This window comes from Callorhinus ursinus, unplaced genomic scaffold (assembly GCF_003265705.2).
Source record: "Callorhinus ursinus isolate GAN/ISIS: 27379988/994484 unplaced genomic scaffold, GSC_fseal_2.0 scaffold56, whole genome shotgun sequence".
NCBI lineage: Eukaryota > Metazoa > Chordata > Mammalia > Carnivora > Otariidae > Callorhinus > Callorhinus ursinus.
In genome coordinates, this window is record NW_027397118.1 from 2,761,402 (window position 1) to 2,774,182 (window position 12,781).

Below are 12,781 nucleotides of genomic sequence, written 5' to 3' on the forward strand. Positions count from 1 at the left end.
GGCTAAGAAAAGCTAAGAATGGAGATACGTTGGTCGGCCTGGCTGTGAGGGCAGGCAAGAACCTCAACAAGCTCACCTACGGGCCCTCTCCATGGAGCAGTCACATGGGGGTGAAGAGGGTAGGGTTGTGACAGACAGCCTGAGGAAAGTGCTGGAAGTTTAAAACAAGCAATGTAGGCAATGGGGAAGGACAAGCAAAACAATACTTTGTTAACTATTTTACCTGGAAGGGTCTCTTGGAAAAAATGATGGTTAACATTTAGAAAATATAAACCAGAGGAAAGACTGCTGTGGGGCGTTAACAAGTCCCCGTAACTCCACATGACTGTCTCAGGACTCACAATTACCGAGTGCAACAACTCAGAAGAATCACGCGAGAAGTAAAAACATGGAAGAATGATTCTGAATAAAAAGTGTCATCAAATTTTTCTGTTATTACTAATCATAATGCCTTTGCTTGCTCTTTTGTATATGCCACTGTACTTTCTCAACTGTGGGTCCATTTTTCACTTCTTTTGCAATTATCTTTTCACTGCAAAAAAGTGAGCTAATGTTCCACCCAGCATTTTGAACTTGGAAAATAAATAACAGAAAGCATAAATTCATTAGTAGATTCTTATATTTTGATTTCGACTCCTCATCAACTGCTGACAATCTGCTTTGCTGAAGACTTAAATAATAGACCTACTTAATTCTTACTGATATAATTGCTCACACTTTACTAACTAGATTCAATTACTAGCAGACAGCAGTATAAGCTGATAAGTTGCAAAATATTCTGTAACATAACAGATGTTTTATGATGGTAAGAAAGGTATTTCAAATTTTATTATTAATCATCTTATCAACTTTCTTCTATTCTGAGTGGCATACATTTAAATGAAGCAGTTGAAGTCAAAATCCTAAATTATAATTTACACATCTTCCTGAGGTAACCTCACTTTCAATAATAAAGACTCCATGACAGTAATAATATAGCAACATCAGTACCTATTTTACTTAATATATTTTAACACATATAAAAAAACAACACACTAAACTTTTTTCTATTAAGATATATTACATACCTATTGTACCAATTGAATAAGAGCCAGTTGAGTCCTTCCAGTTGATATTCCCTGAGTTGATTGCCATTTTTATAGTCCCTGGATTGATCAATTTTTTTCCAAATATTAGCGGGAGGACGATCCTTTGTGGAAAAACAAAGACTGGTGTGTTTCAGGTTTTTTAATCCTCCATACATCTCATACATGGTAAAAGCATTGCTTTTAAAAATAATTATAGAGGCATAACATTATATGGTGTTATGATGATATTTTTCAAACATCTAAAGACCAAATTAGTTCTGCACAAACTCTTCCAGAAAACTGAAGAAGGCAGCATACGTTCTAACTCATTCCATGTAGCCCAGGCACTAAAATCAAAGATACTACAAAAAAAACCAAACAAACCAAAAACCCACTATACAACAATATCCCTAATGAATATAGATGCAAAGATTCATAACAAAATTTTAGCAAATGGAATCCAATATATGAAAAGGATAATCTATCATGACCAAGGAGATCTTTCCTAGGAATGGAAGGTGGTTTAAATTTGAAAATTAATCAATGTTAATCAATAGACTAAAAAAACCAAAAATATGATAATCTCAATAGATGCAGAAAAGGGATTTAAAAACTCCAACACCTATTCCTAATAAAAATTCTCATTAAATTTTTAATAGAAGGGAACCTCCTCAGCCTGATAAGGTACATCTATGAAAAGAGCCAAAGCTAACAGGATGTGAAGCAACTAGGACTCTTACACAATGCTGTTGGGAATGTAATATGGTATGACCAATTGGAAGAAGTTTGGCAGTTTCTTTTTCTTTTTCTAAAGATTTTATTTATTTATTTGACAGAGAGAGACACAGCGAAAGAGGGAACACAAGCAGGGGGAGTGGGAGAGGGAGAGCAGGGAGCCTGATGCGGGGCTCAATCCCAGGACCCCAGACTATGACCCGAAGCAAAGGCAGACGCTTAATGACTGAGGCACCCAGGCACCCCAAGTTTGGCAGTTTCTTAAAAAATTAAACATACACCTAACATATGACCCAGCCATTTTACTCATAGGTATTTACTGAAGAGAAATGAAAGCACATGTCTAGACGAAGACTTGTCTACTAATGTTCATAAACTTTCTTTTTTTATTTTAAGATTTATTTATTTGAGAGAGAGAAAGAGAGGAAGAGCACACAGAGGGAGATATCCCACAATTTGTTTATCCATTCACCTATTGATGAATACTTATACTGGCTATTAGAAATAAAATTATTATGGGGATGCCTGGGTGGCTCAGTCAGTTAAACGTCTGCCTTCGGCTCAGGTCATGATCCCAGGGTCCTGGGATGGAGCCCCACATCTGGCTCCCTGCTCAGTGGGGAGCCTGCTTCTCCTTCTCACTGCTGCTCTCCCTGCTTGTGTGCTCTCTCTGTCAAATAAATAAAATCTTTAAAGAAAAAAAACCAAAAAAAGAAAATATGATCTATTCCATGAACAATTTTACTTCATTTCCTCTCTTCTGTTGCATCTCCACATTTTTCATGGCAGCCCTTCCTCACTCTGATGCTAATGGAAAAGTGATCTGCTCCTGCTTTTTCATGTATAAATTCTGTCTTTAGTGAAGTAAGAAATTTCTGTGGCCAAATTACATTTTAAAGAGGACAGGACAAAATATTTAATAAAATAACAGGTCTCCTCATAGTGAATTTCTTTTGGTTGGCTCCCCAAAACTGGATTCACATGACAATAATCCTATGTCTTAGGATTGAAAGTAAACAATTTGAGGAAATGAAAGTAAAAATTTATATAATTATCAGCAATATCACAACTTGCCATAGCCTTCTAGAATTCTATAGTTTCTGTACTAGAAAAGTCAATAATCTACTTTTTATTATTTGACCAGGGAGGAGACATGCATGTAGTCAATTAAAAAAAAAAAAATCAACATACTGAATTTATGTAGGCTTTTAACAATATTTCATATAAAAGGTTCCTCTAAAATAAAGCTACTATTGAAGGAGATGAACTATTTAGTTATGGAGAATTAACTGGTTTATAGAAAAGAAGGACAAGGTGGGTATAATAAGGATTTTTCCTTATTATACATATTGAGAATAACTCCACCTTCAGCTGAAACTGATATTCTTGGTATTTTTATAAATGACCTGAGAGAAACAGTTGTGGGAAACTCTTAAATTCAGAGATGAGGCAGAAGCATTTGCAAATTGTCGAGGGAAACTTGAAGGAAATACTCATCAAAATTATAAATGCACAAAAAGAATGAGATCTTGCCATTTGCAACGATGTGGATGGAACTGGAGGGTGTTATGCTGAGTGAAATAAGTCAATCAGAGAAAGACATGTATCATATGACCTCACTGATATGAGGAATTCTTAATCTCAGGAAACAAACTGAGGGTTGCTGGAGTGGGGGTGGGGTGGGAGGGATGGGGTGGCTGGGTGATAGACATTGGGGAGGGTATGTGCTATGGTGAGCACTGTGAATTGTGCAAGACTGTTGAATCACAGATCTGTACCTCTGAAACAAATGCAATATATGTTAAGAAGAAGATAGCAGGAGGGGAAGAATGAAGGGGAGTAAGTCAGAGGGGGAGATGAACCATGAGAGACGACGGACTCTGAAAAACAAACTGAGGGTTCTAGAGGGGAGGGGGGTGGGGGGGATGTGTTAGCCTGGTGATGGGTATTAAAGAGGGTATGTTCTGCATGGAGCACTGGGTGTTATTCACAAACAATGAATCTTGACACTACATCACAAACTAATGATGTAATGTATGGTGATTAACATAACAATAAAAATTAAAAAAAAAATAAATGCACATATGCTCCAAGTGATTACACTTCTGATTTGTCTCACAGATACTTGTACATGGACTCAATGTTCAATGTAGCACTGTTTATGACAAAAAAAAAACAAAACAAAACTGGAATAGCCACTAATGGAGGAATAGTTAAATTAACATACATAAGATACTATGTAGCAATTTTTAAAATACAGTATTCATTGTACACCAAAAGCAAAATTAAAAATGCAAAGATTACATTAAATCTGTTGGATAAAAGAAGTGCTAAAATTTTATGAAGTTGTCTAAGACATGGTTCTTACCAAATGTCTTGTGTCAGGCCTTGAAGCTTGTAACTGTTCAAACTCTTCTATTTTTGCAAGATCTACGTCTTCTTTCAGTTCCCATGTACTATCTTCATATGGTAATGAGCACCACTTTACTAAGTAGTAAATAACAGGCTGTAAAAAAAAATTTTTTTTCCATTTTACTATTTTGAAAAAGAGAACTTAGAAACAGTTTAAATATGCTTAACCTACATCAATAAAAACTAACGAAACATTTTCCAGTGTTTTTAGGTCATTAATTTTTAAAAAGGAGTTTAGTTTTAACATTTGGAAAGTTTTAGGTTTTTCCTAATTAAAAAAAAATTGTTCCCCTAAATATTTACCTCACCAGTATCTTTATCTTCACAAAAAGAGACTTCTAACACTCTGTCTACTTCAACGTAGTCTGGGTTAAATGGTTCCTCTTCCATCTAAAATTAAAAAGTAACTTAAGTGATAATTGACAAAGAAGTAGAAAGATAAAAGTGAAATAAACACAAATTTACTAGCTATTTTCTAGAATAGAAGCTTGATTTCAATTAAATTTTCAATAAGTGGGACATTTCCATTTTAATTTCCAAAAGATATCTAAGACACATGTCTATATTATGAATCACCACGTTATGTGTAATAAAACCAACTGAATAACACTAAGAAATAAGATATCTCAGACAAGTGACTCACTCTAGAAGATATACTCTTTAAAATTTTCCTAGAAGAGCCTCTGTATCTTTCTTGTGCCACTTTCCTCAGGCCTACGTGTTGAAGACCAATCACCCCACCTGCAGGCTCATCTCTCAGCTGCATCAAGCATTCTTTTTTTAAAAATTGTATTTATTTATTTGAGAGAGAGAGAGCACAAGCAGGGTGAAGGGCAGAGGGAAAGGGAAAAGCTGACTCGCCGCTGAGCAGGGAGCCCAATGTGGGGCTCGATCCCAGAGTTCTAGGGTCACGACCTAGCAGAAGGCAGACGCTTAACAGACTGAGCCACTTAGGAGCCCCTCTATCAGACATTCTTTATCTACTGATGATTCTTGTGCTCAGGACCCAGTTACTTCAATGGATGCAAACTCTATCTGAGTTACCTCAAACTACACTCATTTACTCTTCAACCTGTGCTTCCTTCCTGTAGCTTCCTACTGGGTTAACGGTAACATAGCACCCCTTCCACACTTTATTCCCAGTTACCCAAGTCAGAAATGGAGAAGTTAGCTCAGATTCCTTCTCTTTTTTCTTTATCTTCCACATCTACTAAGTCATCAATTCTTACAGATTCTGCCTTCAACTACAACTCAAATTGGTTCCCCTTTCCTCTTTCTCACTGCTTCATCAGTTCTTACTTGGACCTTAAACAACCTCCTCACTAGTCTTCGACTACCTTCCTGCCTCCCTTTAGTCAGTTTTCACACTGACCCGAGTGATGTTCCAAACATAAATCTTACCTATTGCTCCCTTGCTTCCAATCCTTCACTGACCCTCCCTTATTTGGGGATCAGGCCCACATTGGTTTTTGTGGAATAAATAGGATCCTACCTTGTCCTCCAGCCTCATCTCCTATTGCTTGGCACAGCTGTACCCCAGATTTCATGCTTCCAAAGTACAAAACACAGGCTTTTCAAACTCCATGTTATGGCACACCTCCATGTTTTTTACTCCTTCTTCTCTCTTCTGAACAGACTGCTGTTCCTTCTCTCGTCTGCCTGGCTGCTTCCTATTCATTCCTGAATGCCTCACTTTCAATAGCCCTTCTCTGCTATCTCTGCTGCCTCTCCTCCTCTGCTTAACCTCTAAATACTGTAGTGCTTCACGGTTCTGTCTTTAGTTCTCTTCACTGTCTCAAATCCTTCCCGAACGAGAGTATCATCTCAGGATCTCTTGATAACAAAGACACTGCCCAACATCAGAATGGTAATGAGGTACTTTAAGACAATCTGCATAGCTCCAATTTATGTTGTACCTGAGTCAAGTGAGAAAAATTAGTCTTTATGAAAAATTAAAAGATTATTAAGTACTTCTAAAATCTTCAGCTCATTAGAAACTTCTATATTAGAGTGAGGATGTGAAAAATTTTTGGCCTCCCAGCATCCATAAACTGAGTACGTCATCAGAATCATCAAATTTTTGAAGGAGATTTTATAATTACAAAGGAAGTAACAGTAACTTCATGGTGAAAAAAATCTGCCAGATACTACCATAATCTAGTCATTAAAGCTAACTCCACCAGTAATGGGGCAACTAGGTATCATGCTCCTCCTCCTTCAGTGAGAAGGGTACAGCATCATTTCTGTGGTGGTATTTTATTTTTAAATTTTAATTCTAGGGTAGTTAACATTCAGTGTTATATTAGTTTTGGATGTACAATACAGTGATGTTCTTTTAAAAAATGCATGACTTAAAAAAATGCATGACTTGAATACTGAGGTAACATGAGACAACCCCATATTTAGGGACATTCTACAAAATAAACCACTTATACTCTTAAAAAAAAATGTCCAAGTAATGAAAAACAAAGACTAACAGAGACATGACAACTAAACTCAACATATGATGCTGGATTGGATTCTGGACCACAATAAACACAAAAACACCTTTTTTGCTATAAAAATAGTGGAACAATTATAGTGAAATATGAGTAAGGTCGGTCTGTAGATGAGCTAATACTACATACATGTTAATTATAGTATTATTATATAACATAATTAAAAAATTAAATACTGAAGTATTTGCAATTTACATTCAAATGGTTTAGAAAAGAAATGTATGTGCATGGAAGAAAGGCAGGGAAGGAGAGAGGACAGAGACAGAGGGAGAATGAATGTGAGTGACAAAGCCAACATGGTAAAATATGAACATTTAGGGAATCTTACTAAAATGTATGTAGGAAAATAAAACATATAGCATAGGGAATATAGTCAGTGGTATTGTAATAGTGCTGTACGGTGACAGATGGAAGTTACAGTTGTGCTGAGCACAATATAATATACAGACTAGTGAAATCACTATGTTGTACACCTGAAACTAATGTAACACTGTGTGTCAAATATACTTCAATAATATATACATATATAGGAATTCATTGTACTATTTTTGCAACTTAGATTTTTCAAAATAAAAACTCTAAAAAAATCTTCAAATTAGAAAGTTAAAAAAATTTAGATGAATCTAAAACTACTCTAAAACAAGCCTATTAAAAGGAAAAAGAAAAAAATTTAGAGTAGAAAAGGACATCAACTAATTGGTGAGGCCTTTAAAATGAATTATGCCTAAGATGGTTTGTTCATACATACACAAACCTGGCACAGAAAATATGCAGTGTATTTCACGTACTGAAAAAATCTTAAGTTTCCATTTATTGGCTACATTACCATTTCCATTACTTGAATAACTTTGCTGATATAATTCTCTGAGATATTAACCCACTCATATTCACCTCTAAGTTGAATTAGCATGTATTTCATGCTAATTTAAAAATACAAGAGTTATCTACCACTCTGAATTATCAGTGTTCCTGTTTCAGCTAGTTTCCAAGCTAAATTTGGTGAGAGAAAATTACTATATGTAGAAGCATTTGTGTTCAAATATCAAACTTGGAAGCCTAAGAATTAAAATGAATAATATTTAAAATTTGATAAATACTGCATGCGTTCAGAGTTCAACACATAATAGTTTATTTCTTTTCTTACATCTGCAAAAAAATGTGCTCTTTGTGCTTGTCTCAATTTGAATCGTTTGATTTTCTGCTGGATCCTTTTATCTTTCAAAAGCTGCTGCTCTGTGGCCCACTCACAGTGAAGATAGGAGCTAAAATTTTTATAAAAGCAATATATTAGAAAGACATAGTAAAACATGTTTTGGTTTTTTAAGATTTATTTTTATTCACAGCATCCAATACAGAATATTCAACTTTACGAATAGGTAGCTCATCATTTCATTTAATGTCAACAGACTCCACACAATTTCTAAAGCCACTGTGGTCACTATATCCTAAGAAGACTGTAGTATAAAGATATGCCATTTGCCACATAGAAACAGAATGATAAACCAAGTCATAAAGGTAATGAGACGTGATTTATCATTTATTTCCTCACTGTAACAGTTTTGTCATGATCAGAAAAAGCTAACTTGTTTTGAAACCAATGTAATTTTATTTAAAACTTTTTCACCTAAGTATAGGAAAAACTTGAATAATCTGAAAAGTTCAACAATATAAATATAATAAGTAATGTCTATAATTTGTAAAAGAATATTTTATAAAGATTCCTGCATTTTGATGCTAACAATTAACATTTCCTGAAAAAAATTCACTTAAATTTTTACCACAAAAAGTTTTAAACTAATAAAACATTTTAAAATTCAGGTAAAATAAAAAAATAATTTAACTTAATATTTTTAAATATATTAATTTATATACAAATCAGCATTTTCTAACTTAGATACTTACTAATTCTTGTATTTTACAAAAAATTCTTCTGTATCAATCATCACTCCAGGCGATACCTAAGAAAATAAAATCAATACTTATGACTCTAATAATCAGGCCATGGACTATAAAGGGTAAAATGTAATGTGCAATTACTTACTTCCTTTTTTACAGTTCTAGAAGATAGTATTTTGTCTACAATTGCAGCATCTTCTTCACTTGGATTCTCCTATGGGATGGAGGAAAGAAGATACAATGTCACATTCTAAAAATTCCTTTAGTTGCCACTTTGTATTTTTATGAACACTAAAATTCAGTTTATTTAGCACATATGTCAGGCACTGTGTTAAATGTTAGGAATATAAAAATGGAAAAAGAAATCATTGCTGTTATTGTCCTCGTCATCATAATCATCATGGTAAACATACTGTGCTTCTTAATGGGCTCAGCATTATTGTCAGCACTTCACACACATTAACTAATTTAATCCTTGCAACTACACTACGCCATTGTCATCTCTCCATTGTACAGATTAGGAAGCTCAGGCACAGAGAACTAAGTACTCGCCCAAGGTGTCAGATCACTCAGTTGGCAGATGAGTGGTTGATTCATAATCCAGATAAGGAAGATTAAAAGATGAAAACGCATAATCAAAGACAGAGAGTGCACCTATGTTCAGAAGGTCAGAGGATTCAGTGCTTGTTAAGAAGTGGCCGGAGATAAGGACAAAAAAAATTCATACAAAGGGCTTTATATGATGTGCTAAGAAGGCATCATTATTTTTTGTGAGACTTAGGAAGCTCTAAGAGGAGCTTTAAGTAGAAAGTACTATGATCAGGCCTGTAATTTAGAAATATTCTGAAGAAAGGACAGAATCTGGAGGAGTTTCAGAAATATCTATTTACGGGGTGAAAAACGTGGTGATAAACGGGATGAGGAAGCAAAGGAAGAAAACAGAGAGGATGAATTCCTAGGTTTCTGATCTGAATAATTAACGGTTCTATTAACTACAATAGGGAATCCAGGAGGAAAAGTTGGAGTAGGTTTTAGGAGGAAAGATAATAGAAGTATTTTAAAGAAAGTATGTTGGTTTCAAATGATTTGTACTCATAATTCCGAATCTGTCTTACCACAAATAATTGTAAAGGTTGTTCACCAGGTAAAGGAGCTGAATTCTTTTTTATTTTCATAGAACCTTTAACCTCTTCTTCAGATTGTTTCCCTTCTGCATCTTCTGCATATTTTTTTCTTTTAATTTGACGATTTGATCTTCTTTTCTGCAATGAACCATAAGGATCATATTTATATGATAGATTTTAAAGGAAAGATTTTTAAAATAATTACTTTTAGTGTAGCAATTTTGTACATTACATTCCTGAAACTGTATTTGACACTCATCTTTTCTCATTTTTCCTTTTAATTAAAGGAAGATTGTAACTTGCTCTTTGTCACGGGCTTAGAATCTTGTTTTACTTCCTAAGGTTTCAAATAAAGATTAGTAATACCTTTATTACTTTTCTTTAGAAATTGTTAGGAATAAAAAGATTTATTTTATTTAACTATTTCACAGCTTGGGCAAAACCTATTTTATTAGTAATACATTTATTGTTTTATTACTTCTCTTTAGAAACTATCGTTCAGAAGAGTAAAAACATGTTTTATTTAGCTATTTCACACTTTGGGCAACACATATTTTAAACTGTTAATACTTTCAGTTTCTGCCCCAAACCTAAAAAGTGCATCAGATGAATACTCGTTAAATAATCAGGGACATAAAATTAGAAGAATAAATCAAACAATATTTACCACAAAATCCATGAACTTGTGTTTAAAACAGAATAAGACAAAAGAATATAAAATGCTTTAAAAGAGATACACAAACTAATCAAGTAAATCTACCAAATAATTAAATGTGTATGAAAGAAGAACCAGTGTTTTACTAACCTTACTAGCATCCCTTAAAAATAAAGAACACCACTATTAAAACCAGAAGTAAGCCTTTTGAAAAGTATTACATGTAGTACCATAATTTTAAAATAAACTAAGTGATTTTAAATCAGGTATCAAATACACATGGCTTTACTTACCTCCCTAAAGATCTAATATTTGATGTTCCCCACTACAAAATCAAAATCTCACATTGGCTTGACAACTTCAGAGGACTTAGGTTTGCTTTTTTCCACCTCTTTAAAATCTGATGGGTGGAGGAGTCTTAGCCAACTTTTCTATTGCTCAATATTTGGTAAATCTACCCCTTCTTCCTTTCTCTATGCCATTTTCTCTTATATATTTAGTAACTCCCATGACATTCCCCCATAATGTGACCTGCAAAATAACCCATGTATTCTCCTTTTGGTTTCTGCGAGTACCCTCAATTTGGCAGGCCTTTCCTATTTCCATAACAAAGATGGCTCCATCAGTGCAGCAGGCTGGGGGGAAACTTCTCAGCAGTGGCCTTTAGTGTGCCTTTGCCTCTTTCTCTTGAGTTGTGGAATATTGAGAGAAAGAAAGGCACTAATATGGTAAGTTAGCTCACCCAAATAGAGTAGATAACTTCATGGCTCACTTAGGATGGGTCCCACCATCTCTTGGCCATGAAGACATTTGCATTTTCAAAACTCAAAGTAACACTTTTGTTAGTATGGGAGACAGGGAAGGTAGCATATAAAAGTTATAATAAAAGGATTTCTAGAAACCCAAATTTTCCCACATCCTATTTTGAAAAAAATATGTAATATTTATTATTACTTGAGAGAAAAAGTCTGTGGATCTCTAGTCTAATACAAGGCTAAAGGAATATTTAGAGTTCTACAACAGGCATCATATGGCTCTGAATATTCAGGAATAGTTTAAATTAATAAACCAACAGTGACATTTATTATTCTAACAATAACATGTATTACCAATGTTATGTCTCACTGGGCACAAATCTTCTAAATAATGAAGTTTAAGTATAATTCAGTATACTTTTAAAAGATTCTGTTTGATGTTTTCAGCATTTAAGTTTCCTTTCTGGTCATTTTAGGCATCTGTTAGCTCTTTGAAATGCCTCACTTAGGTCTTTAGTAAATTGTAAATGAGTGGCCTGAAAGAATCCTTTGAACTCTCAAAAGTGCAAATTTAGTTGATTCTTCACAAGATAAAATGAGAGCAATAAATTTGTAAACTGCACCCTCATGAAGACTTTATCAGTCTAAAAGATTAATTAAAAAGTCCGAGGTATATGATTATAGCTGGAATATTATAAGATTATTATAGATATTATAAGATTATAGCTGGAATCATTACAGTGGAATAAATTATATTCTACTAGAGTACCCAGTTACACATCAGGCAGAGCCAAATGAGGTGCCACTCTCATCAAATTATCTTTCTCTGTCATGTAATATCGCTACTACTTTAAAAATATAAGAACTAATTTGGTGTACACATTTTTGGCTAATGTGCTTTTTTCTGGCTTTCTTTCTCTTAATGTTTTCAAAGCACAATTTAAAATAGTGACAAATTCTTTCTTCGAATTTTTTTTCCAGCTTTTTTTCTTCTGTCTTAGAGGCTTCAACGGATTAGTCCAAAACACTTCACATGAGCGGTCAGAAATACACCCATAAATGACTAATATTTTGTTATGATAACATGTTATTTCCTATAATAATCCTAATATAATGTGCTGTGTTTTTTTTTTTAATGAAGTCTGCAAATACAGACTACTGAAGTACTGTGTATTAAGATTAAAGGTAAAAAATTAAGTATCACATTCAGATTTTTAGATTTCCACCTGACTCCAAGCCTGAAACTTAAATTATTTTTTCAGCCTTCAAATCCTGACAGTCCCTGGTGGTTGAAAGCTACACAGACCTCTCCATCATTCATATGGTACATTTAAATATATCAGTAAAACAGATTTATAATCGTTTACTAGAAAATATTTCTTTTCTTCTTCACCTATATTTTAGTGTTAAAGCAACATGCCTATCAAAGCAACCTAACACTACAAGGAAAGGTATGGAAGAAATGTGCATGTTAACCTATTCTACCATTTCATTGTTTGGTAATTACATAATGGAAAAATGGCCAGCCTTATGCTAGTAAAAATTAAACTGAATTTTCTCATGGTGATTAAGGTAACTGTAAGTCTGCCTGAGTGAAGGATAACATGTGAAGAAAAAGCCAGGCCATATAGTATTAGGA

The 12,781-nt window shown here is 34.0% G+C and overlaps 1 protein-coding gene across 14 annotated transcripts in view; it reads right to left on the bottom strand.

Annotated features, from left to right (window-relative positions):
• Positions 1 to 12,781, bottom strand: part of CHD9 (chromodomain helicase DNA binding protein 9) — a 230,132-nt gene that overhangs the window by 71,094 nt on the left and 146,257 nt on the right. For all 14 annotated transcript variants that reach the window (XM_025852347.2, XM_073884387.1, XM_073884390.1 and 11 more), the window contains 7 exons: positions 9,724 to 9,870; positions 8,754 to 8,822; positions 8,615 to 8,670; positions 7,857 to 7,974; positions 4,518 to 4,604; positions 4,171 to 4,308; positions 1,068 to 1,189 (listed from right to left, as the gene is read on the bottom strand). In XM_025852347.2, coding sequence (XP_025708132.1) covers positions 1,068 to 1,189; positions 4,171 to 4,308; positions 4,518 to 4,604; positions 7,857 to 7,974; positions 8,615 to 8,670; positions 8,754 to 8,822; positions 9,724 to 9,870 — 737 coding nt within the window. The remainder of the gene's footprint in view (positions 1 to 1,067; positions 1,190 to 4,170; positions 4,309 to 4,517; positions 4,605 to 7,856; positions 7,975 to 8,614; positions 8,671 to 8,753; positions 8,823 to 9,723; positions 9,871 to 12,781) is intronic.